This window comes from Mauremys reevesii, linkage group 7 (assembly GCF_016161935.1).
Source record: "Mauremys reevesii isolate NIE-2019 linkage group 7, ASM1616193v1, whole genome shotgun sequence".
NCBI lineage: Eukaryota > Metazoa > Chordata > Testudines > Geoemydidae > Mauremys > Mauremys reevesii.
The window spans coordinates 2417312-2440020 of record NC_052629.1 but is presented as its reverse complement, the minus strand read 5'-3'; the positions used below and the strand labels follow the sequence as shown (position 1 = coordinate 2440020).

General features: G+C 65.3%; 1 protein-coding gene across 2 annotated transcripts in view; it reads right to left on the bottom strand.

Annotated features, from left to right (window-relative positions):
• The window catches only part of KCNIP2 (potassium voltage-gated channel interacting protein 2), a 56258-nt gene extending 33751 nt beyond the window's left edge, over nt 1-22507 (bottom strand). The window contains exon 1 of one of the 2 annotated variants that reach the window (XM_039480734.1): nt 22394-22507. In XM_039480734.1, coding sequence (XP_039336668.1) covers nt 22394-22481 — 88 coding nt within the window. In that variant the 5' untranslated portion in view covers nt 22482-22507. Of the gene's footprint in view, nt 1-11363; nt 11587-22393 lie in introns of those variants that run through there. The other variant, XM_039480733.1, reaches the window with a different exon arrangement.
• Between the last annotated feature and the right edge of the window lie 202 nt (nt 22508-22709).

Sequence of the window (22709 nt, the reverse complement as noted above, 5' to 3'; positions counted from 1 at the left end):
GGGTCACAGCAGAGCGTGCGCCCCGGCCATCGTCCAGCAGAGATGGGGGGAGGGGCACCCCTTTGGACACGCCCTGCTTGGGGTGCATGGTGCAGTCCGACTGGCCAAAGGTGCCTGGCACTGAATGCACGCCCGGCCCCACGGGCTCCAGGCACAGGGGGCAGGGAGAGAACCCCACAAGACCCAGCAGCTCCGGTACTATGTGGATCTGAAACGTACCATCCCCCCGCACCCCACTCACAGGAACAACAGCTTGCACGTTCATCGGACATGGTGCACGTGAGTCGTACCCTGAGCCCATGAGCAGACTGGGTGCCAGGGCAGTGCCTGCTCCCATCTCCTTAGCTCCAGCCATTAGACGCCCACCACTCACAGGCAGCCACCTCTGAGCTGGAAGGTGGCAGCTGATGAAGAGCCCCATTGGAGTGTCCCACTCAGGTCCCCACAAGGCCACACGAAGGGATCGCTCTGTGCAGCCCAGTCACCCACGGGCCGCTCACGGGAGCTCTGGCTCGCACCTCTGGGGACAGAGGGGGAGGGGAGCAGAACGCGATCCCAGCTCCAAGCCCGGTGCCCTGGCTCAGCATGGGGCGCTTTCGGCCGGCGGTGCCAGCTCCGCACGCCTGCAGGGGTGGGGAGGGAGCAGGGCAGGCTGCATCGATCGGCCAGAGGGATGGCAGGGCCCTGGCGCTCCATTAGCAGCCTGAAGCCATTAGCTGTATTATTTCACCCGCCGAAGTGATGCAGCCGGGCTCTCTGTGGTCACAGCGATGCCCTGGCAGGGCTCGTAAATAAGGCCTGGGGGGAGGCGGCCAGCGGGGGGGGGGGGGGAGTGCCGGGGACAGGAAAATTTGCTGGAGGGGAGGGGTGGAAATTCGTCCCCGGGGACAGATATAAGTGGCTGTGTGCCTGCCGGTTACTGGCGCCTGCTGCTGCTGGGGGAGGCAGGGGCAGCGCAGAGCTGGTGAGGAGACAGGAGAGGGAGCAGCAGGGGGCACTCGACAGGCATCGGGGTGCCCCCCCCCCCGGGACTGCAAGTTAAGACACAGGGGTGCCCCCCGGCATGACTTACGGTTCACTCCACCCTGGGCCTCAGAACACTGCACAGCTGTGGAGACACGGGGGGGCGATTCGCCCGAGGTCACACAGCCGGGCAGCCGGGGGAACAGAACCCAGATCCGTCGCCACCCAAGCGTATGCGCTACCCACTGGGCGACACTGCCCGTCTCCCCAGCCGTGGGTCGGAGACAGGGAGCGTCAGGGCCTGCAGCGAGTTTGCAAAGTGCTCTGAGATCTTCAGACAGAAAAGGGAAGGTCCTGGGAGAGGGGCACAGTGCGGCCGCCAGCCCCCTCCCTGGGCTAGGAGCCCCGACCCCCCGTCGCCGGCACAGCCCTGCCCCCTGCCCCCCATCATCCATGTCCTGACATCTGCACCCGTAGCCCATAGTGCCCCCCGTACAACCCACAGCGAGAGAAAGCGTCTCCGGGCCTCAGCCCTGCCAGGCCCAGAGGTGCTGGGCTACGAACCGCCAGGCCCAGTGATGCTGGGGCTCTGAATTACCAGCCCCGGAGGTGCCCGGGGCTACGAACCGCCAGGCCCGGGGGTGCCCGGGGCTACGAACCGCCAGGCCCGGGGGTGCCCGGGGCTACGAACCGCCAGGCCCAGAGATGCTGGGGCTACGAACCGCCAGGCCCGGGGGTGCCCGGGGCTACGAACCGCCAGGCCCAGAGATGCTGGGGCTACGAACCGCCAGGCCCGGAGGTGCCTGGGGCTCTGACCCAGCCTGGCTACCCCTGGCACCAATTAAGCCCTGGGGCCAGGCCTGCAGCTGCAGGTTCCTTTCCCCCCCCCCGGGGGAAGTGGGGCGCCATTCAGCCCTGGGGACTGAGGGGGCTGTAGCGAAGGTGCCTGCACCAATGGGCCAGCAGGAGCCGGGGGCGGAGGCTGGCAAGCGGCAGGGGGCAGAGCTTTCCGGTGCTTTCAAGGCAGTGAAAGCGAGAGCGGCACAGCGGCGCCGCCCCCTCCACCCTCCAAGGGCCACCCTGGAGACTTGATCCCCAGCGGCAGCCAATTCACCGGGGGGGGGGGGCTGCCCTTCGGGGGACGCGCCGCTCGCTGCCCCTCGCTCCCTGGCCCAGCCGCAGACGTGCCCAGGGCAGGGAGCGACCCCAGGCCAGGGTAGGACCGTGGGGTGTGGGTCAGCTTCGGGCCCCACTGCAGCTACCGCCCTTCCCTGCACGGGTGCGAGGGGCAATGGGCAGCCCCGTCACGGCACAGGCAGGCGGAGGGACAAGGGTGGCAGTTAAAGGGGACCCCAAGGCTGGCTCCATGCCCGCGCTGCCATGGAAGAGCCAGCTTCAGCCAAGGGGGGGGATTCCCCAGCCACCCGGGGGGCAGGAGAACAGGCCGGTGGGGCTACGGCAGCTCCCCACCAGTCGCGGGAGGGTTCGGATGCCTGACAGGGACAGCAAAGCTCTCAGCTACTGCCGTAGGGCTGGTGGGAACCCCCGTCCTGTCGCCACGGGGACACCGCCAGGGGGACACCCCCTCCCGTCGCCACGGGGACACCGCCAGGGGGACACCCCCTCCCGTCGCCACGGGGACACCGCCAGGGGGACACCCCCTCCCGTCGCCACGGGGACACCGCCAGGGGGACACCCCCTCCCGTCGCCACGGGGACACCGCCAGGGGGACACCCCCTCCCGTCGCCACGGGGACAGGAAGAGGCTTTGCCCAGGGCATGGCCCCGTTGAGGAGGCCAGATGCAGGGAGCAGCCGCACGGTAGCAGAGCCAGAGATGCAGGCAGGGGGCTGAGGCTGCCCCCCCACCCCTCCAGTGCCCCGGAGCCTTGGTTCCAGCTCCGGCTATTGCAGTGCGGAGCAGCCAGCGATCGATGCTGTGACTTTGGTGCTGAAACTCAGGGGTTTGGGCGTCCGGCCGAGGACACTGCTCCCCCCTCCTGTTCAACTCACTGTTAATAACCAGCCCCCCCTCCTCCGCCGCCTTCACTCCCTCCGGCTCCACCATGTGGAGTCAGGGTGGCTTCATCCATTGAAATCAAACCCCGGATGAGGAGCCAGGACTCCTGGGTTCTATTTCCAGTCCTGGCACAGACTCGCCGAGTGACCACGAGCAGGCTCCACCCCTCCATGCCTCAGTTCCCCCACGGTGATGGTGACAGTGACCTGGCAGGGCTGCGGGTCGGGCTGGAGGGGCGCCGGCACAGCTGGGGGAGCCCCTGGGGCCATCGGCAGAGCTGGGAACGGACAGGAAGGGGCCCGTGCTGGCTCAGGCGGGAGCAGCAGGGGAGCTGCACTGAGGGGCGAATGGATTTAACCTGAGACTCACTGTCCCCCTCCGGTGGCTGCTCTGGAGAGGAGACGAGTGGCCAGAGCAGCACCAGGGCAGGGGGGTGCGTGGACATGGGGCCCTGTCTGGCTGCATGGTCCTGAGTGCGAGTGGGGCTTGGTGCCAGCTCCCAATGGGGGCTGTGGGAGGCAGGACTCCTGGGTTCTCTCCCCAGCTCCGCCCGACTTGCTGCGTGACCAGGGGCCGGCTGCTTCCCGGCTCTGTGCTGGGATGTCCACTGAGGCGTGTTGCTCGCACGGGGCCGTGCGGGCGGATTGAGCGGGTTCCAGGGAAATACTAGATGGCTCCTGGCCTCAGATAGCAGCTGTTCTAAGCCCCCCACCCCTGGCAAAGGACACCCCCCCATCCCCCATGGAACGCAGAGGGGGAGTGGGGCTTGGTGGGGGGCTGGGGCCCCATGGGATTCCTAGGTGGAGCAGGGCTCTGCAGAGAGCTCCCGAGGCTGGCTGGGGGGGATGTGCCAGTGAGACAGGACTCGCCCGGAACGTCTCTGCAGCACGGCTAGCTGCTCCCCGGCCAGCCCGAGCCCACGGGGCTCAGACACGACCCTGGCCGGGTCACAGCTGCAGGCTGCTGAGCCAGAGCTTGGGAGGTATCCCAGGCTACAGAAAACTCAGGGCGGCTACAGAACCATTAGCCCAGCCAGCCTGGCACCTGCCACCCACCATCCAGACCATTAGCCCAGCCTGGCACCCCACTGCCCAGACCGGCTCAGGCCCAGGGGCCCGTCTCCGGCCGTGCCCACTCCTTGACACGCGGCACTTGGCCATTCGCACACCCGGAGCAGCCACCCCTGGCTGGCCCCCGCTGCAGGGCTTGACGCCATGAGGCTCCTGTGGCGGTGAGTTCCGCAGGCTGGCGCTACGCTGGGTGAGGAAGCCTGTCCGTCCATCGTCCACCAGGACTGGACGCAGCTCATCGGGGCCTACGAGGGGTGGGGTGGCTGGGAGGGGGTTGTATCACACTCTCCCACCCCCGATCCTGGCTCACTCACACCTCCATGGGGTCACCAAGTACGGAGCTCAGACCCCCCCTGCTCCCGCAGCCCAGGCCCCGCTCCCGCAGGCAACCTACGTGAAGATCCACCAGCACGCAGGGGCTAGGACACACAGCAGAGCAGTTCCAAATGCACCCAGGGGAGGGGAGGGAAGGGGGGGTCTCACACACATGCCCTAACCAGCCCTCCACCCCCTAGGCTCTGCCCCGAGGCCGTGTCGGTGCCACGCGTCTGCACACCAGCGCACCCAGCTCTGGGGGGCCGCGGGGCCGGTCCTGGGGGAGGAGCCCCACGGCCAGAGGGCACCGCCCTGGAGAGCAGATTGGGGGAAGTGCCTGGAGCCCTGGGCCAGCCCCCCACTGCAGGTCACCCTGAACTCCCCGGGGCCTGGGAGAGAGCCCAGCCCCCGCTCCTTCCACCTCCGCCCCAGAGAAAGCGGAGCAGCTAGACACCCGCAGCCCACGCGCCCCACCTCGTCCCCCGGGCCTGGCGCAGGCTGGCTACCGGGTTCGGGATTCTCCCCCCTCCCCCAGCACCCGAAACGCATCCCTCGCACGGCCCCACGGCCCTATCGCCCGCTACACAAGCCCAGGCCCTCACCCGTCAGTCCCTGCCTTTGCCAGGACTCTGGGGGGATCTGCCCGAGTGCCCGTCCGCACGGGGGCCCTGCCTCTCGCCCTGCTCTGGGCTGTGAGCTTCCAGCTCGGAGCAGAGCCCCTGGCCTTCTCCTGGGGGCTCAAGCCGACTCCCAGCCCCAGGGCACCTCGCAAACTGCTGGCATCGGGCAGAGCCCGGGCTGCTCACCCCATCGTCCCTCCCACCAAGCGGCCGGTGGGTTTCGTGACCCCAGGCTGGCCCATGCCCCGGCGCTGCCCCCGCCACGTTACCTTCCAAGGAGACGGGTTCAAAGAGGCCGAACTGCTCCAGCACCTTGACAAACAGAACCAGCACCACCAGCACCGCGATCATCTCCAGCCCATCCAGGTTCATGGTGAGGGGAGCTCAGGGCATGGCCCCCCGACTGGCTCTCTCCCCCGGCGCCCCGATCAGCCGGACGCCACGACCACCGGGACGCGCATCTCCACGGAGCCGCCAGCCCTGCCGCGGGGGCATCAGCCTTCTCCCCTCCTCCTGGGGGTCCCCCGCCGCCCAGAACCCCACGGCGGGGGTACCCCACTGGGCCGGGCAGGGGGTGCTTGGGGAGCTGGGCAGAGAGCTGGCCAATCCTAGGCAGCCAGAGGATCCGTCCACCTTGCTAGAGCGGGGCTGGAGGACGTGTGAGAGTAGAGAGGGAGTGAGGCATCGCCAGGGAGGAGTGCGGGGGGGTGGGGGGAGCCATGCCCTCCCATTCCAATGACACCACCTCCATCGATTTGCTTAATGCAGTTGCTAAGCAAACGGGCCACAGATATTAAGCGGATCTCAGCTCCCCTCCGGGGACGCTGGGTTAAACAGCCACAGGGAGGAACGGCTCCGGTACATCCTCTGTGCCCCTGCAGAGCGCTGCTCCCAGCCAGCCGTTGGGGGGGCCACGGACCCCCGCCCCCGGTGCCATCCTCTGCCTGATGCCTGGCACAGCACGGGCGGAGAGCAGCGTGCCACCTAGGCTGGGGGCCAGGACTGTGCCAGCCTGCATGCAGGGGGCATAGGGACAGTTCGGGGGGGGGTCTGCACCCTTCCCCCCCTTGCCTTGCTGCCCCCCACGTTAGTGTGTGGCAGACAGGCCTCCAGAGCCCCAAGTTCCACTGCAAACAAAAGCCAGGACTCCTGCCCTGCTCCGGGGGCACCCGAACTCGGCCAGGGCTCACGGCCGTGCCCAGTGCAAAGGCCCCAGCTCACCACAGCCTGCACCGTCCCGGCTCGATCCCCACACGGCCCCATCCGGCAGAGGGCGAGGGAGAGGAGCCAGCTCCTGGGGCTCACGGTCCCGCCCCGACCCCCACGGCCTGCTCGGGACAGACCCACGGGCCCAGCCCCTGGACCCAGGACCCTGCTCTGGGATTTGAGGAGCGTTCCCTGCCAAACGATGGCCAGAGCAGGGCAGCTGGGTGCGGCAGGACCGACGCTCGGCTTTCCATGGCAGCGCGGGCATGGAGCCAGCCTCGGGGTCCCCTTTAACTGCGGGGGAAACTGAGGCACGGAGCAGGGACGTGGCTCCTCGGCCAGAATCACCCCGTGTGGGATGGAACCCAGGAGTCCTGGCTCCCAGGCTGCTGCTGTGCGCACAGGGTCACCTTCCCCCAGTCTCTAAAGGGTCAGGGCCCAGTTTAACGCAGGGCCGGCTGCGGCCCGGGCTGGAGGGCTCAGGGGAGCAGCGGGGGGTTGGGCCGGGGTGAGGGCAGTGGGGCAGGTTGTGGCTAGTTCGGGGTGAATGTTCAGGGTGATTCTTCTTTTAGCTGAATGGGATCAACTCCCCCCAGCAGGGAGTGGGGCCGGGGGGCCGGGCTGGTGGTGGTGGGGGGGCCGAGGTCGCGGTGACTTTGGGCGGCAGGACCTGGCCGGCTGCTGAGAAGCGGCTTTGCTAGAGAGCAGCCGGGGCTGGGCTGGGAGCTACCTGCCCTGACCCAGCCGAACCCGGGTGCTAGGATGGCTCCCCGGTGCCGACCTCTTCACGGGCCACCTCGGGACTAAGGCACCAGGAAACCAGCGAGACACCGGAGCTACAGCCAGGATATTCCCACCCCCTGGACAGATCACCCAACCCTGCTCACCCACACACCCCTTCCCAGGTCCAGTCACCCCCCCAACCCCCCCGAGACGTCGGTTATCTACAGCCGGCGCTCAGACACCACAGAACGTGCTCCGAGGAGAAAGTCCTGGATACTCACCCTAACCCACAAACCGCCTTCCCCGAACGAGGACACCACCCGAGGAGATCGCACCATGGAACGGGCCACCCAAATCCCCCGAGAGAACCCGCTTCAGTACAGAAATAAAGCCCCCCTCCAACCGCACACCCCGAATTCTCACCTACCAGCCCACATGGGGTATCAACCCCTTCATGCCAAGCCCGGCTTGTAGATGGAGAAACCCAGTTGTTGTGCCCAGCTGGTCTGGCTCATCATTGTCTGTAGCTTTGTGAAACCAGCTCCGTTAAATCATAGAATCTCAGGATTGGAAGGGACCTCAGGAGGTATCTAGTCCAACCCCCTGCTCAAAGCAGGACCAAACCCAACTAAATCATCCCAGCCAGGGCTTTGTCAAGCCTGACCTTAAAAACCTCTAAGGAAGGAGATTCCACCCCCTCCCTAGGGAACCCATTCCAGTGCTTCACCACCCTCCTAGTGAAATAGTGTTTCCTAATATCCAACCTAAACCTCCCCCTCTGCAACTTGAGACCATTGCTCCTTGTTCTGTCATCTGCCACCACTGAGAACAGTCTAGATCCATCCTCTCTGGAACCCCCTTTCAGGTAGCTGAAGGCTGCTATCAAATCCCCCCTCACTCTTCTCTTCTGCAGGCTAAACAATCCCAGTTCCCTCAGCCTCTCCTCATAAGTCATGTGCTCCAGCCCCCGAATCATTTTTGTTGCCCTCCGCTGGACTCTCTCCAATTTATCCACATCCTTCTTGTAGTGGGGGGCCCAAAACTGGACCTAGTGCTGCAGATGAGGCCTCACCAGTGCAGAGTAGAGGGGAATGATCACGTCCCTCGATCTGCTGGAAATGCCCCTACTTATACAGCCCAAAATGCCGTTGGCCTTCTTGGCAACAAGGGCCCACTGCTGACTCATATCCAGCTTCTCATCCACTGTAACCCCCAGGTCCTTTTCTGCAGAACAAAGCCCCAAATCCGCCTGCCGCTGGTCCGGCCTTTCCCGTGTGCACAGGAGAAATGCGACCAGGTCGGGACTCTTGTCCCTAAGCTGCCATTAACGGTTAGTTCTGCGATCAGCTGCCCAGACGGGGGCTGAGACGGACCCCCCCACACTGGGGGGGGCACCACTCTGCAATGTTGCCATTCAAATTTGTCGCCACAAGGGGGCGCCCTTTCTCCACACATCACTGAGTGGGGTGGCGGGTCTATGGGGCTAGAAAACGGCCCCTCCCCAGGCTGGCTCCACCCTGGCCCCAGGCAGGGCGCGGTAGCCAGGTCCTGGCTGGAGAGCGCCCTCCCTGGTCACCGACGGAACAAGCAGCCCAGGCTTCCTATGGCATCCGGCCTGCAGCCCCTCCTGAGATCCCGCTGCCCACTGCTCTGCCGGCGCCCCTCACTCCCGACCTGCAGCCCCCTGCCAGCCCAGCCCTGCCCGTCCCCCAGATCTGCTGGTGCCCCTCACTCCCGACCTGCAGCCCCCTGCCAGTCCAGCCCTGCCCGTCCCCCAGATCTGCCGGCGCCCCTCACTCCCGACCTGCAGCCCCTGCCAGCCCAGCCCTGACCGTCCCTCAGCTCTGCCGGTGCCCCTCACTCCCGACCTGCAGCCCCTGCCAGTCCAGCCCTGCCCCCCCCAGCTCTGCTGGTGCCCCTCACTCCCGACCCGCAGCCCCCTGCCAGTCCAGCCCTGCCCGTCCCCCAGCTCTGCCGGTGCCCCTCACTCCCGACCCGCAGCCCCTGCTAGCCCAGCCCTCCGGTGCCCCTAGACCCCGACCTGCAGCCCCTGCCGGCCCAGCCCCCGACAGCTCTGCCGGTGCCCCTCACTCCCGACCCGCAGCCCCCTGCTGGCCCAGCCCCTGACAGCTCTGCTAATGTCCCTCACTCCCGACCCGCATCCTCCTGCCGGCCCAGCCCTGGGCTGCCCCCCACTCTGCCGGTGCCCCTCACTCCCGACCTGCAGCCCCCTTGCTGTTGCAGTCATTGGCCTCTCCTTACATCTCCATCAACCCAGGCTGTGGCCAGCTGTGCGGGGGAGGGGGGGGGGATGGAAAACGACCAGACTCGCTGCACGTGGTTCCTGGCTGGGTGAGATCTACCCAGAGGCCATTGCAGCTGCAGCCCCCCCCCCACCCCCCGGCTCTGACAAACACCGGGCCTGGGGCCCCGCTGCCAGGCAGCCTCAGTGCCTTGCCCATGGGCCCGCTGGTGCCCCGGAGACCTGCCACCAGCCCCTATTCAGTCCTGCCACCAGGACCCGGCAGAGGCCCCCGTCCCCCGTCCAGGGAACACCCCGAACGCAGATGCACGAGGCAAAGCTCCACGCAAACGGCAGCGGGAAGGAGCTCCGGCTCCTGCTGCCCCCTCGGAGCAGAGCAGCCTCCCCGCCCGTCTCTGGGGCTCCCCTTGCAGCCCACGGGCTGCCCTCCCCGAGCCTGGCGAGCCGGCGATTCACCCCTTTGTGCTGGATCCATGCCAAGGGCTGGGGGCTCCCGGGGGGCAGGGAGCGCGCCCCTGTCTGAGCGCACTGTGCCACGCACCCCGCCCGGCTGCGTGACGGACACAGCAAATCCCGCTTCGCTGCAAGCTCCCGCCACCACACGGGGCAGTCAGTGGAACGGCAGGGTGTGCCCGGGCAGGGTGTGCCCAGGCAGGGCTGGGGAGGACGCTGCCAGGGCAGCACACGCCAGGCTGCTCCCTTGGGTGCCTGCTCTCAGGCTGTGTTGCATCGATTGCTTGACTCATGCAATAGGAAGAAACATCTGCTCCCAGAATCTCTCCCCTCTCCTACAGCCTGGGACTCTAGAGAGACAGAGGGAAGAGCCCAGCCCCCGCCGGCAGGGCGGGGGTCGAATCATCTGGCACCTGCCCCTGGCCTGGAAATTCAGTTCCACTCTCTCCCCGGCCCTCTCGCGGTGCCAGGAGGGAATCACATCCCTGGCACGATGGGATTCGCCGCGAAGGAGGCCGGGTTGTCCCAGCCCGAGGGCAGAAAAGCGAAGCCCGATCCTCAGGGCCCATCTGGCCCTGCGCATCGCAGGAGGGCAGCCGGGGGTGTCCTGTCCCGGCCAGGCAGGGTGGTGCTAGGGAAGGGAAGGTATCCGAGCGGGTGATTTGCACATAGCAGGATGCTAGAGAACTACGTGAGATTCCCGGCGGCTCCCAGCCGCAGGCTGGCACAGGCTAACCGGGCGGAGACACACCTCGACGGCTCTCTGAATTGCTGCCCAGCGTACTGCCTGGCAAGGAAACAGTGCCCGGACCGTGCAGGCCGCTCGCCGGGCTTCCAGCGGAGAGTGTTATACACTCACGGGCTAGCGGCTCCGTCGGCCCCGATCAGCCTGGGAGACCCAGGGACCCGGCTTAGCAATGCATTTCCCAGGGCTTGGGGAGCACGTCGCAGGCGGGGGGTCGGAACGTAGTGGCTGCTCAGCGCTGATGGTTGACGAGTGCCGCATGGACACCTGCCTATTGGGAGCCAGGCTGAGAACGAGCAACTCGCATCACACCGATGGCCCCCGGGACTGTGCCCTGGGCTGGGCGCTGCAGGGATGGGAGACAGACAGACAGACAGACAGGGAGCGCCGCCCTAGAGGTGACGTGCCCTGCACCCCCTGGCCCCATTGTACACACCCTAAAAGGAAACGGGGTGAGACCATTAACGGGAACGGCGCAAGGCTACGACTCTCTGGGCGCACCAGCCCCCTCCGGCTGCCAGCCCTACCGGCGCCGGCTCAGAAGGATGGGGACAGGGAATCCGGGGGGGGGGGGGGATTAGAAGCGCCTTGGGGCGCCCAGTGCTCCTGACCCCTCCAAATACCCATTTCCAGGCGAATGAAACGAACGCAGATGTAGGTCCCGCCCCAAGGGGCTACCAGCCAAGAGCAGCCTGGGGCAGGCGCAGGAGAACCCCAGAGTAAAAGTGACGGAGCCGGAGCCCTCGCCAGCCTGCCCCGGCCACGCCACAGCCCGGTTTGGGACGGGGGGAGCCGGGACGCAGGCCGAGGGGCTGAGCACCGCCCGCGGGCAGGGCAGCCGTCTCCACGTAGGGGCGGACAGGCCGCGGCCAGCTCCCTCTGCCAGAGCGGGGCACTGCCAGGGAGCTGCCCTCTGGCATCGCCGCAGCGGGCCGGGGAAACCCTTGGGATTCGCAGACCCAGCCCTGCCCCCCACCCCCCCGCTACCTTCGATGCCGCTGATGATCTTGAAGCACTTGGTGGTGAACCAGTAGGAGATGAGGAGGAGGATGACGATCAGCGAGGCGTAGAGCAGGCTGTCGCTGTGTGGGGATGCCCTCTCCATGGCTCCATCCCAGGCGCCCACCCCGGTGCCCCCCGGTGCCAGCACCCCCCTGCCAGCGCGGGCGCCGGGCTGGGACTCGCTGCCTCCCCGCGAAGGGGTCGGGAGCGACACACGATAGCCGAGCTCCCAAACCAATTACCGTAATTGCTCTCATCTAACACACGGCTCCTGTCTAAAAATAACCGCCCGGCCCAGGGGAGCCCGGCACTGCCAGGCGGCACAACGAGAGGGGGCTGGCCTACCCCTCCCAAAGAGCCAGCCCTGCCTCGCGTTCAACAGGCCCCATGTCGGGGCTCCAGGCCCTTCGCCACGGAGACCCCCCAGCCCGAGACAGTTCACCACCGGCCTGGTCCTCTGCAGCCAACGTGAGCTCAGGAGCCTCTGCGCGCTCCCACCCTTCCCCAGACCTCTCTCCCCAAGACCCCTCACCCTCTGGCCTGGCGCCTGCCAGCCCTGTGGGATGAGTTCCCCAGGGCACGGCCACACGGCAGCGTAAGCCCCGGGTTCAAACTCAGCCTCAGACCGAGCCCCTCTTCCGCCTACACGCCAGTCATGCTAACCCAGGCTCGAACCCAGGGCCTCACGGGGCGGAGAGTCCGACCGCGAGTCAGGCCGGGACCCAGGGTTCCAGCCCTCTTGCTTTGCAGTGCGGACGCAGCCCCACTGGACCCGTGCCCTGGGCGTTTGCTGAAAGTATCCCACAATGCCCCGGGCCGACTTCCTTTGTCCTCGGGCCAGTCGTGTTCCCGCGCTGCCCCACGCACAAAGGGCTCGAGCGGCCCCGCTTTGGGAGGGTGCTGGGTGGGGAGTCCGGCCCTGCACCCCTCCTCAGAAGGTTTATTAGACGACAGGAACGCAGTCCTTCCGGGGTTCAGGGGCTTAGGACCCCAGCTTGGGGTTCCCGTGCCCCCAGCCTGTATCTCCCCTGCGACATTCCCGGGGCAAAGCCTGCTGCCCCCTGCTCCACACCGGGAACTCTGTCACGGAGTGTGGGGAAGTCGCCCTGCACTCCCTGCGTGGAGCGTGAGGGTACAACCAGACCCTCTCTGGGGGTCAGGGGCTTAGACCCAGATGGGGTTCCCTTGCTTGCAACCCCAGCTGCCAGGGAAGTTCCCCATCCCCAGTGTATCTCCCCTGCGACATTCCCGGGGCAAAGCCGCCTGCTCCGGCACACCGGGAACTCTGGGATGTGGGTGGTTGGACTTGTCCCTGCATAACGCTGTGTAGACGCTGGAGCCCCAGGCTGGGGTTACAGAGGAGTGAAGCTGCTCACGCCCCAGGGTAACAAACCCAGGGTCTGCTCCCTCGAGCTCTGCTAACCGGGGCTTGCACTGCAGTGTAGACAGACCCTCGAGGCCCTGTCTTCACGAGGTGCATTCAGAAGGCCGGATGCTAGTGAGGGCAGGGCAGGCTGCGGTTGCCACAGGAGTTACAGGGCAGGATAAACCCCGGCTCCTGCACAGTCGTCACCTGGAGCCGCAAATATGGGGGAAGCTAGAAACAGGCTCGGCTGCGCTGGGATGTCTCCCGGCGACCCGAGCTGAGCCAGCGCAGTGTTCGTGACGCTCCCGCCTGCTCTGGTGAGCTGTGGTCTCCATCCACCACCCCGACCGGGCCGGGTGCAGAACCCCAGCACCCGAGATCCTGCGCCCCCTGTTCTAGCCTTCCAGCAGCCCAGCCCCTCGCCAGCTGAGACTGCGCCGTGACCGCCTGGGGGCTTTGTGCGAGAGACACCATCCCCCGCCCCACGCTGCCGGCAGCCCCCCGAGTCCGACCCTGGCGGCAGATCCAGGCCCAGGGCAGTTAGAGCAGACGAGGCTGAGGAAACCTCGGTGTTTCCAGGCTTCCCTCACTCCCCCAGCCCCGGGCCTGTGTTCAGACCACGCCGGGGCCGAGCGGCAGACGCTGCTGTCCCACTTTCTGCCTCGGTTTTTAAAAGAAGGCTCGGAACGCCCCCTCCCCCGCCGGCTGGTGCTACCGCCGGAGCAGAGCGCTGCCACCGAGCTACAATTAGCGCCTCGCCAGCCCACTGCCGCGCACAGGGTATAATAGCCGTGCCCGAGGGCAGGGCCCCTCACCCAGAGGCAGCCGTCGGAGCCATCTCCGCAGAGTCCCCCCCTCGTGGGGCCGGGGCCACCAGCCAGTGGCATAGCCAGCCACGGGGGCGGCTCTCTGCCTGCCCAGGGCGGCGTGGGGGTATCACAGAGATAGCCAGGTGGGGAGAGCCGCCCCCGAACGTGGTTCCTTCCAGAGCCACACTGGCCAGTCGCAATGGGATGCAGCCTCCTTGCAGATCCGTCATCCCCCCGACCCGGGACCTCCTCGGCCCCTGTAACACCCTCCCTGGCGCAGGAGGGCAGCAGGGGATAGACGCTGGCTGGGGCTCTCGGGGGATCCTGCAAGCCGCCCTGCTCCCCCGGGGACTCCCAGGCACTAGGGGTCGCACTCCAGAGCAGGGTGCTGCGGGGTCACATTCCCGTGGGGGGCCCCACTGGCTGCCCCAGAGACAAGCCCCGGAGGAGCTGGGCTGCAGCTCTGCTCCCACGCTGGGTGGGAGCCACACGGGGGCCACAGCCTGTTGACTCGGCGGCTGCTGCTAGCCCTGGTCAGCTCCAGAGACGCCCCGGGGTGCTTCGCTCCCTGGCGGGGAGCCCGGCCTCCCCCCAGAGCAGGGTGGGACCTGGGCCAGGCAGCCAGGGGTGGGCTGATGGAGAGAGGTTTTCTTTTTTGGTTCTCGGGCCATCACCCATTAGGAGAGTTAAATTTAGGTCACAGCTGCTCCCTTATTACGCAGCTGCTAATCAGCGACGGGGCACGTTATTAATCAGCACATGAGCACAGCGGCGCCGGGCTATTTTCGGGTGCTGAAGTCACCGGTTTAACCTGCTAAATTGACTGAGTCGTTTCTCTTGCCCCAGCCTCACCCCGTCTTTGGCCCAGACGACACGGGCTCTCGCTGGGCCCCCTGGGCAGGTGGGGGTTTACCCCATGCCGGCCGCAGCACGATCCCCTACGCAGACACACCACGCTGCGCTGGCATCGGCGGCACTACCATGCCGGCCGCAGCACGATCCCCTACGCAGACAGGCCACGCTGCGCTGGCATTGGCGGCACTACCATGCCGGCCGCAGCACGATCCCCTACACAGACAGGCCACGCTGCGCCGGCATCGGCGGCTCTACGGCGGATCCATGCCGGCCGCAGCACGATCCCCTACACAGACAGGCCACGCTGCGCCGGCATCGGCGGCTCTACGGCGGATCCATGCCGGCCGCAGCACGATCCCCTACACAGACAGGCCACGCCGCGCCGGCATCGGCGGCACTACGGCGGATCCATACCGGGACACGTTCCCCTCCCAGACAGTCCCGAGATGCAGCAAAGCCGCTCATGGCACAGGCCGCCCCAGCGGGGAAGGGAACGGCACGCCGGAAGGCATCAGGGTGACCATGCCTGGGAGCCATGGTGGGGACTGCCATGCCCCTAGCCCTGAGCCCCCTCCCACACACCGAACCCCTCATCCCCGGCCCCACCCTAGAACCCGCACCCCCAGCCAGAGCCCTCACCCCCTGCACCCCAACCCCCTGCCCTAGCCCTGAGCCCCCTCCCACACACCGAACCCCTCATCCCCGGCCCCACCCCAGAACCCGCACCCCCAGCCAGAGCCCTCACCCCCTGCACCCCAACCCCCTGCCCTAGCCCTGAGCCCCCGCCCCCACACCAAACCCCTCATCCCCGCCCCCACCCCAGAACCCGCACCCCCAGCCAGAGCCCTCACCCCCTGCACCCCCCCCCCCTGCCCTAGCCCTGAGCCCCCTCCCACACACCGAACCCCTCATCCCCGGCCCCACCCTAGAACCCGCACCCCCAGCCAGAGCCCTCACCCCCTGCACCCCAACCCCCTGCCCTAGCCCTGAGCCCCCTCCCACACACCGAACCCCTCGGCCCCACCCCCACCACACGTCACCTCTATATTGGTGCACATAACAAAACTCATTCTGCACATGGACGTTAAGAAGTGAGAGGGAACGTTGGCTGGTGCTGGGGGGGCCTCTGCACCAGCCACCTTACAAATAGTTGGGTTCACAACCCAGCCCAAAGCCCTTTCTCTAAGGGCACGGGAGGAACACGGCAGCCGCGGACACAGGATTCACGCCCTGCCCGAGACAGCCACATCAAAACCCAAGCAAAGCCACAGAGACGGATGTGCAGCCGAATGGCCAGGGGCAGCTGGGGGGGAGGGAGGGGGGGAGGGTCGCACTGACAGGCCTGGAAAATTAGAACCGTAGCTCCCAGCCTTGCCCATGTCCCCATCGGTGAGGGCTGTTTGGAAACACCCCCAGAGACACAGTTCATGGAGCAGCTGCCCCAGTGCTGCCAGCCCCTGAGATTAGAAGATCAGGAGTCTCGCCACATTGGGTGCTTTCCTTAAACCCCAGTTCTGCTTTCACTTTGTAAATAACTCGTGTTTCCTTAAACGAGCGTCAGATTTATTCTATAGGTAAGTGTAGCATTCGCCAGCAGCCCTGTCTCTGGTGCGAGAGCTAAGGTGCAACTGACCTGGGGTAAGTGACGGGTCCTTTGGGACGGGGAGCAGCCTGAATGTTGCTGTGATCCTTGGTGCAAGGGCCCAGCTATCACAGAGGCAGCTCACGGGGGAGGCGAGACAGCCCGGAGAGCCGGAGGGGACTGTCTGGGACTCCTGTCTGGTCAGGCTGTTCACTCGCCCTCGATAATTGGTGGGTGAGATCCAAGTACAGAACTCACAGCCACTGTGGGGTTTGTGGCTGGTTCGTGTCGGGTATCTGCACCCAGGTCACTGCAGGCAGCGTTACAGGGAGAGTCTCCCCTTCAGTTCACAAACGAGAATGTTTCTAGCCCTCATGGCCTCAGAGAAGCACCTGGAAGCGCCTAGAGGCTCAGACTCCAGAAATGGGCCTTCATCCCATCAGTCCTCAGGGAGACGCTACATTCCCTGTTTAGGGAGGGAGCAGAGAAGACAGGTGTGTGCTCCTGGATTTTCAGTTAACTCTCTCTCTCCCTCTCCCCGGGGTTGGGCAGCTGTTTGAAGGTGACCCTTCTAATCGTCCGACTCACTGGGCCTGGGGCTCGAATGGGGGCATGACAGACTGTACTCTTATGTTCACCCTTTTTACAAGTCCATGATAAGTTTTGTACAAAGTATATCTTGTGAGGTGTCAGTGGAAAAGTCATAATCTGCTGAACATTAGTGTCCTGGTAAACTATGTGTGGCAACATTGTATGAAAAGTTTTAAGATTCTATTGTATGACATTGCTGAGACATGCTTCAAGTTTAGAAAAACAGGCACAACCCAGTTCCTCAGAGAACAAAGATAAGTTGATGCCTTGGCCAGGTGTCAACTTAATCACATGAATTGCATCCGAAGAAGTGGGTATTCACCCACGAAAGCTCATGCTGCAAAACGTCTGTTAGTCTATAAGGTGCCACAGGATTCTTTGCTGCTAATCACATGAATTATCACTTGAGTAAGTGGCTGTTCTTTGGCAGGAAGAAGGGTGTGAGCGAGAGATTTATATATTGGCACAGGAGCAGCGGGGTTCCTGTGTAAACAGACTGGCTGTCGCCTGAACCCAACTGGAGATGATTCTCAAAGAGGAGAAAAAGAGACAAAAATTAGGACCAGAGGCCCCAGATCACCTCTTTCCCCTCAGCTCTACTCATGGCATCAACAACATTTGAAAAGGAAGCATCATTGAACTTGGGGAGGGATCCTGGCTGAAGGGATCCAGCCACACTGCTGTAAGCATGTGGTGAGAGAAACCTTTTACTTTAAATTCCCTTAGGTTGTTAAGTTAGGTATTAGTCTGCATTTTACCCTTTATTTCTTTGTAATTGGTTCTGGCTTTTATGCCTCATTCCTTGTGTGACGAGCTGGGAATGTTCTTAATGTTTTCTCTGAATACTGGGTTGGTGCCTCAGTGTCCCCTCTGCAGTTCTTAAGTATCCAGGTGGGGGGATAAGGGGGTGTGGTTGCTGCAGAGCAAAGGGCCAGTGCACCTAAATGCCTGACACTCTGTCTCCTGGCAACTGATGGCCTGGGCCCCTCCCCTGCAAAGCTGCCAACTGAAGGTGTTGGAGACAAAGGGGTCAGGTGACCTCCCGGCCCAGGGAAGAGACAAAGCCCAGAGGAGGAGGGGCTGGAGGTGGGTTTCAATTTGGAGCTGGCTGGAAAATAGAGAGGGGCCCCGATGGGGCTGTGGCCTCCCTGGGGGCCCCAGATGGACCTAACTAAGGGGGGGTCCTGTTGTCGGTACCGGCAAGATCTGTCTTGGACTGTGTCCTGTCATCTAAATAAACCTTCTGTGTTACTGGCTGGCTGAGAGCCCTGGTGAATCGCAGGAAGCCGGGGTGCAGGGCCCTGTGTCCCTCCACACTCCGTGACACCCTGTAATCACCTAAACTCTATCTTTGTGTAGTTCATAAACTTGTTTTATTGTTTTCTCTAAGTCAGTGTGTTTGGGAACCTCCCTTTGAGATAACAGGGTCTGTGCATCTCCTTGTCTCTGAATGAAATGACGGCCTTGCCATGAGCTTGTATTGCCCCGAAGGACAGAGCTGGGCAGTACAAGATGCACATTTCTGGGGCTGGGAGTTTGCTGGTGTCGCTCTGCGGTATGATTCAGGAGTGCCTGGCTAGATGCACGCTGGAGGCTGTGTGTGAACAGATGGGGAGCGGCTCTCCTCACAGTGACGCAATGTAAAGGGCACCCCGGATTGGAGAGTGGAGGAGATGCAGCTCTCCATCAGTCCAGATTGTCACAGGGGGGTCGGCTCTGGTTTTCCTCCAGCTGTGAGGAGCTCCCCACGCTGCTCGGGAGACACAGGGGCTGGGTGGGATGTCAGGAGGGGAGAGGCTCAGCCCCAGGCACACCTACAGCCAGGCTGGAGAACACTCGGCGGGGAAGGGCCCTGCACCAGCCCCTTGCAAGGAGCGGGGGCAACGCCCTAGAGCAGGCGACCCAGCCTCTTCCGGACAGCAGCCCCACAGCTCAGAGCCCACGGGCTGCCTTGTTCCCAGCTGTGTCTGGGGCCCCCGCAGAGACGGGAGCCCATGTTAGGTCAGAAAAACAGACCAAGGTAGCAGAGACTCCTTGCTCTGCCCAATGCCGGCAGATCCACCAGGCTGGCCTGGCTTCTTACGGCCCCCCGCCCACCCCTCCAACCCTGCAGGGCGTTGGACGAGCCATCTCCTCCCCTAAAACCCATCTGCTCCCACCCCGCTCACCAAACACCGCCACCCACCCCACTTATTGTGGGACAGGCACGATGCAACTTCCAGGACCTTCCCAAGCTATCGAAGCCAATGTCACCGTCTCACTGGGCCGTAAGGGGACAGGGACACGCGGCCCGTGACGGTCACTCCGCCGACTGTTCCAGGGGAACGCTCCCATCCTAGCACATCTTCCCCTTCTCTCTGGAGGGGTGACAAAGTGGGGGGTTTTCCCATGTGTTCCCATGGTTTGCATGCAGAGGGGGTGGGACTCAGGGTCCCTGGGGGTTACTGATTTAACGAGGTGAGGGGAGAGGGAGTTTGTTGGGACACAGGGACCGGAGAGGGAACTTGGGACCCCGGCCGATGGCCTGGAGGATGGAGACCCCAGCGACTGGTGACCCAGCTCAGGAGTTGCAGCTGGTTCTGGCCAGTGGGGGGACAATGGGCTGCGGGGAGAGGACCCCGGTGACCTGACCAGCCGGTTCCAGCCAGAGGAGGGCTGAGAGGAGAGGAGACCCAGGCCACCCTGTTTACGACCCTGGTTACCTGAAAAGAAGCCAATGGACAGAGGGGGCTTGAGGCCGGGGATATCAGAGGCCCTGGGCTGGAGAGGGGGAGCAGGCAGAGCCCCCCCGGCTGCAGGGGGACTGGGATGTGCTGGGCTGAGGGAGGCCAGGCCTGAGGCCCTGAGAGTTTCCTGTGCTGGGTCCAGACGCTCAATAACCCCTCCTGTTTTATGCTGGCTGAGAGTCACTCCGGGCTAGAGAACAGGGGGCATCAACCCCTTCGGGGGTGGAGGCTCGGGGGGTCCAGGGCGAGGGGACTCCCTGGGGGGGCCCACAAGCAGAGACAGACGTGCTAAGGCTCAGAGAGGTGCAGCTCCAGGAGGTGGAGGGGCCTGACCCCGTGAGTGGACCCCCGAGAAGGGCTGTCGCACTGAAAGGGGCTCCCCCCCACGGACCGCACGGGGCCACGAGTGGGCGCGTTCTGTGAGTCCGTGACAACGGGTAGCACCGTGGCTTCACGAGCGTGTGCAAACACACGGACACACACGGGGGGAGCATGTGTGTAATTGAGAGCCAAGCAGCAGGGAACCAGCCCGGATGGTTCTCCGGTCGCTCCTTGGAGGCGTGGGCCGGGCCAGCCTGTGGCAATGCTCTGGGGTGGGGCTGGGAAGTTATCACCACCCTCCAGAACGAGCGGATGGGGCTGTAATTGCCTGATGCAGAGCGAGGAGCTCAGCGGGCTGGGCTCCAGATGACGGCACTTCCCCTTGGCTCAGGGGATTGCATTCGCCGGCTCGTCAGCCACCTACGCGCTCCTCGCCGACAGCCGGCGTGTGTGAGCCGACAACACCGGGGGAGCGACAGCTGAGCTACTGGCCAGCGGCCGAGGTGTTTGACAACGCCACAATCCGGGGGGCTGCGTGCCGCTGCAGCCGGGCCCAAGGGGTGGAGCAGGCGACTACGTGACCCTCCCGGCCGCTGAGGCGCAGAACATGGGCTGCCACAGGTTTCTCTGACAGGCCTGCACAGACGTCACTGCAGCAGCCAAGCCCCGGCACCAGGCCACGTGGCGGGGGAAGGTGGGCAGCTGATGAGCATAGGAGAGCTGGCCTCCCATGGGCCCCCAGCTCTTCTCACTCACACCAGCACAAACCCACTGGCCCTGGGCCAAAAGCCAAGGGAAGGAGCGGCAGGGCCAGCGGGCGCCACACGGGAACCGCTTACAGGAGGGTGCCACTTCTGGGGGCAGCAGTTTGCTGTCACTCACACCCCTGCTGGCATCCCTGCCTGGTCTCGCTGGCCCAGAAGGCACCTCCAGCCCCCAGTTGGGAGCAGCTCCCGAAAGCCCCCTCCCCCGGCTATTCCAGCAGCACTGCACCCCGTAGTGCCTGGGACGCTGGAGCCAGCTCCAAGAGAGGAGAGAGGCTGCCCCCCCCAGCCACCCCGCAGTCGTCCGCCTCATCCCACGCTGCACGCTCTCTCCTCCCAGCCCCGAGCCCGCTCCGCTCCGCTCCCGAGACGCGACGGCTGCTGAATGTGAAATCAGAGTCTGTCAGCCCAGCACCAGGCACCGCGCCAAAGCAGTGGGTTCCTAGTAGCCTCTGCCACAGCCAGTCCTGTGGAGTGAGACTGACAACGCGGCGAAGCCAGACGGCGTGACGGGCCGGGGCACACGGCGAGTCTCACACCCTCGCCCAGCGCCGACGCGGCCGCACGAGCCCAAGGGCCTTGCTATAGAGTGATCCACCTCGGCACCCCCAAAGGAGCACAGTGCATCCTGCCTTCGCAACACCCACCCCGTCAGCCCCAGGGAGCGAGACACTAGAGCCAGGCTCCCACAGGGCAGCACGAGTCTCACCCCACTGCAGGCAGGAGGGATCAGGGCTTCCCAGTCAGGGATCTGCAGGGGAAGGGGACACGGCCACAGCCCCATCCTGCTGCGCATCCCCAGCTCCGTGAGCAGCTCGAGATGGTTCGCTGGAGAAGTGGCTACACGTGCAGATGCGAAGCAGGACCTACTTCTGCACGCCGGGTCAGAGAGCCCAGCGCAGCCTCGGGCCAGGTGGGATCTGGAGGGGCAGGGGCTGCACGGGACCAGGGGGAGCTCAGCAAGCCCCGTGCACAGGGGAGTCCGGGTTTAGGGCTGGCTCTGGTTTGGGGTCAGTTCTTGGGTTAGCCCAAGCAGCATGCCTGGCACTGGACGGCTCTCAAGCAAGGCAGACACGCCCTGAGGCTCCAGGCACTCAGCGCTGCCAGCAGTGCATGCGTCACGGGGTTGGGGTGTTGCTCCATGCGGCTGATGCCTCCCCGTCCGTGACAGGGGGAAGGGGGCTGGGTTTGCGGGCAGCGAATGGCTGCGGGGGGGTGAAGACCCCTGTCCAGAGAGGGGCATGGGAGCCAAGGCTTTCACCCCTTTTCCCTGTGCGGCAGAGGGAGTCCTGGGGTCTCCCAAGGGGTCTGTGACTGATGCTAAATGATATCACTGAGGCACCCAGGGTGACCCCAGCCACAGGGCAAGGGGCTGAGGCAGGCGCCCAGCCAGGGAGGGTCCAGGGGGGTCTCTCCTGGTGCAGCTGTGGAAGCAGCAGCTGGTGTCCCGGACCCAGGGAAAGGAGAGGTTTGGATTGTAACTCAGCATCAAAGACACCTGCTGCCAGCGCCCAGGGCGTGGGCTCCCGAGGACTGACCCCAGCCTGCAACCCCTACGGCTGGGGCCAGACCTACGCATGAAGCTGGGCTGGGGGCGGAGGGGAGACTGGATCCCTGCCCCCAACCCATGCCCCAAGCCCCCCAGATCCTCTCTCCTGGGGGGCAGGGCATGGGTAGGCTGCAATTCAATGCCCAGTGCTCTGCCCCCCTCCGGCCCGGTGTGTGCATGAGAATGACACCCCCCCGCCCCCCCCACGCCGGTCCCACAGCGGATCGGACCCTTTCCCCAGCCTCCTGCGCACCCAGACACGGACCTTGGTAGCGCCCCACACCACGGCGCCTGCCCCGCAACAGCCCCCATCACCCGTGGGGGGGCTCTGACAACCCCCCTTCCGCCCAGGAAAGGCCCCCCAGCCCCGTGCGGGCTCCGCTGCCGGTGCCCGTCTCCGCGCTGCCCCCCCAGGGCACCAGCCGGGCCGCGCCCCCGGGGCTCCCCCCTACCTTGCGAGAGGGTCCCGGTGACGAAGTGGTAGAAGAAGCGAACGACCCTGCGCAGCTGCCTGTGGCAGCGCCGCTGGCAGCGACTCATGGTGCCCGCGGGCGGGACCCGGCGCGGCGGGCGGGAGTCTCCCCCCCCCCGCCCGGTGGAAGGCTCCCAGGGCCCCGATCCCGCAGGCACGCGGGCCGGCGGGGCGGGGCGGGCAGGGCCCGGCTCGGGGACGCCGCCCGCTGCCCCGGAGCCGCCTGTGGCCGGGCTCTGCCCAGCCGCGATGGGGCAGCCCGGCGGGCGGGGCCCCGCCCGGGGACGCGCAGGATG